Here is a 1,329-nt window from a genome sequence, read left to right on the forward strand (position 1 = left end):
AGTCGGTACCACACCTTCCTCAACCATTTCTAACCATAAATCTATCACTTTCTCATGAAGTGATCTCTTCTGAAGAGACGACAGCATGAAATTATACACAGAAGTAGATAAAATGATCTGCCTTTCTTGAACAGCTTTGTAAAACGTCAACATAGCGTTATGACGTCCCCATCTAGCATATGTACACAACATTGTACCACAAGCTACTGCATCTGGTTCACATCCAACTTCAAGCATTTCCAAAAAAGTTTCTTCAGCCATCTTAATCTTCCCGACTTGTCCATACAAACGAAGAACAATCGTATAGACAACTACACTCGGACGGTAACTCAACTGTTCAACACAAGAATCTATCACCAAAACTTCATTAAACCAAATCTAACAAAACCCTAAAAAAAAAAAAATCAAAACTTTAGAACAGAATCAAACCTGCAATTTCATCCAAGAGAAGAAGTCACGAACTTGTCTCCACCCTCTTTGTTCTTTCAATACAACACACATATCTCTAAAACTCAGCTTCGTTACAAAGCTACTCATCACAATTCTCATATCATCACTACCTTGTCTCCTCTGTGACAAGCCTCTCACCGTCTTAATCGCAGCCACCACATGTTTCCCGTACATCTGACCATTCCGATCATCTTCCAAATACTGAACCATTTGCTCAGGAGTTCGCTTAATCCATTTCGGAGTCATCGCGTGTGAGCCTTGGTTCCTTCTCAACGTGCTTAGATACTGTGCTTTCTTCTTTATGATTCTTCGAGCGTCGTCGTCTGATAACGGATGTTTCGGCCTCTCGAATCTCGGTTTAGGTTTCTCCGGGTTGCCGCCGCTGAGTGACCACGGGTCGGGTCGGACTCCGGGTGAAGATGATGACGTTATTGATATTTTTGACTTTCTTGAGGGTAATTTCGGAAGAAAGATTGAAGGATTGAAGTGCGTTGTGGAAGTGAGGAAGTCACTCTTCATTGCTTCTTCTTCGCAAATTTCTCCGGCCACAACTTCGCCGTCGCCGTATCTACAACTTAGACCTTCGATTATCCGGTTTAATCCGGTTTAATCTGGTTTGGGATGTAAACAATCAAAATCAATTAAATTTCCGGTTTATGTCGCTTGATTACACTAATTTTGGTCTTTGTCGGTTTATTTTACTCTTAGATTGGTATAGTTTGATCGTCCTAAACACTTAGGGGGGGATATTGGATCTATGATTTGGGATGATTTTTATTTTTTAAACAATCTCTCTATATTGGATTGGTGATTTTCCAAAATCCATTAAAAGTCTGCCTTATTGAACTCAGTATTTGTTTAAATGATTCAAAATCTAAG

The 1,329-nt window shown here is 39.8% G+C and overlaps 1 protein-coding gene across 2 annotated transcripts in view; it reads right to left on the reverse strand.

The window, feature by feature from the left end:
• The window catches only part of LOC17883611 (pentatricopeptide repeat-containing protein At5g27270), a 16,207-nt gene extending 15,204 nt beyond the window's left edge, over window positions 1-1,003 (reverse strand). The window contains exons 1-2 of one of the 2 annotated variants that reach the window (XM_023781037.1): window positions 430-1,003; window positions 15-333 (exon numbers count right to left, since the gene is read on the reverse strand). In XM_023781037.1, the coding sequence (XP_023636805.1) occupies window positions 15-333; window positions 430-969 (859 nt within the window). In that variant the 5' untranslated portion in view covers window positions 970-1,003. Of the gene's footprint in view, window positions 1-14; window positions 351-429 lie in introns of both variants that reach the window. The other variant, XM_023781040.1, reaches the window with a different exon arrangement.
• Window positions 1,004-1,329: the final 326 nt, after the last annotated feature.

This window comes from Capsella rubella, unplaced genomic scaffold (assembly GCF_000375325.1).
Source record: "Capsella rubella cultivar Monte Gargano unplaced genomic scaffold, Caprub1_0 scaffold_6, whole genome shotgun sequence".
Taxonomy (NCBI): Eukaryota; Viridiplantae; Streptophyta; class Magnoliopsida; order Brassicales; family Brassicaceae; genus Capsella; species Capsella rubella.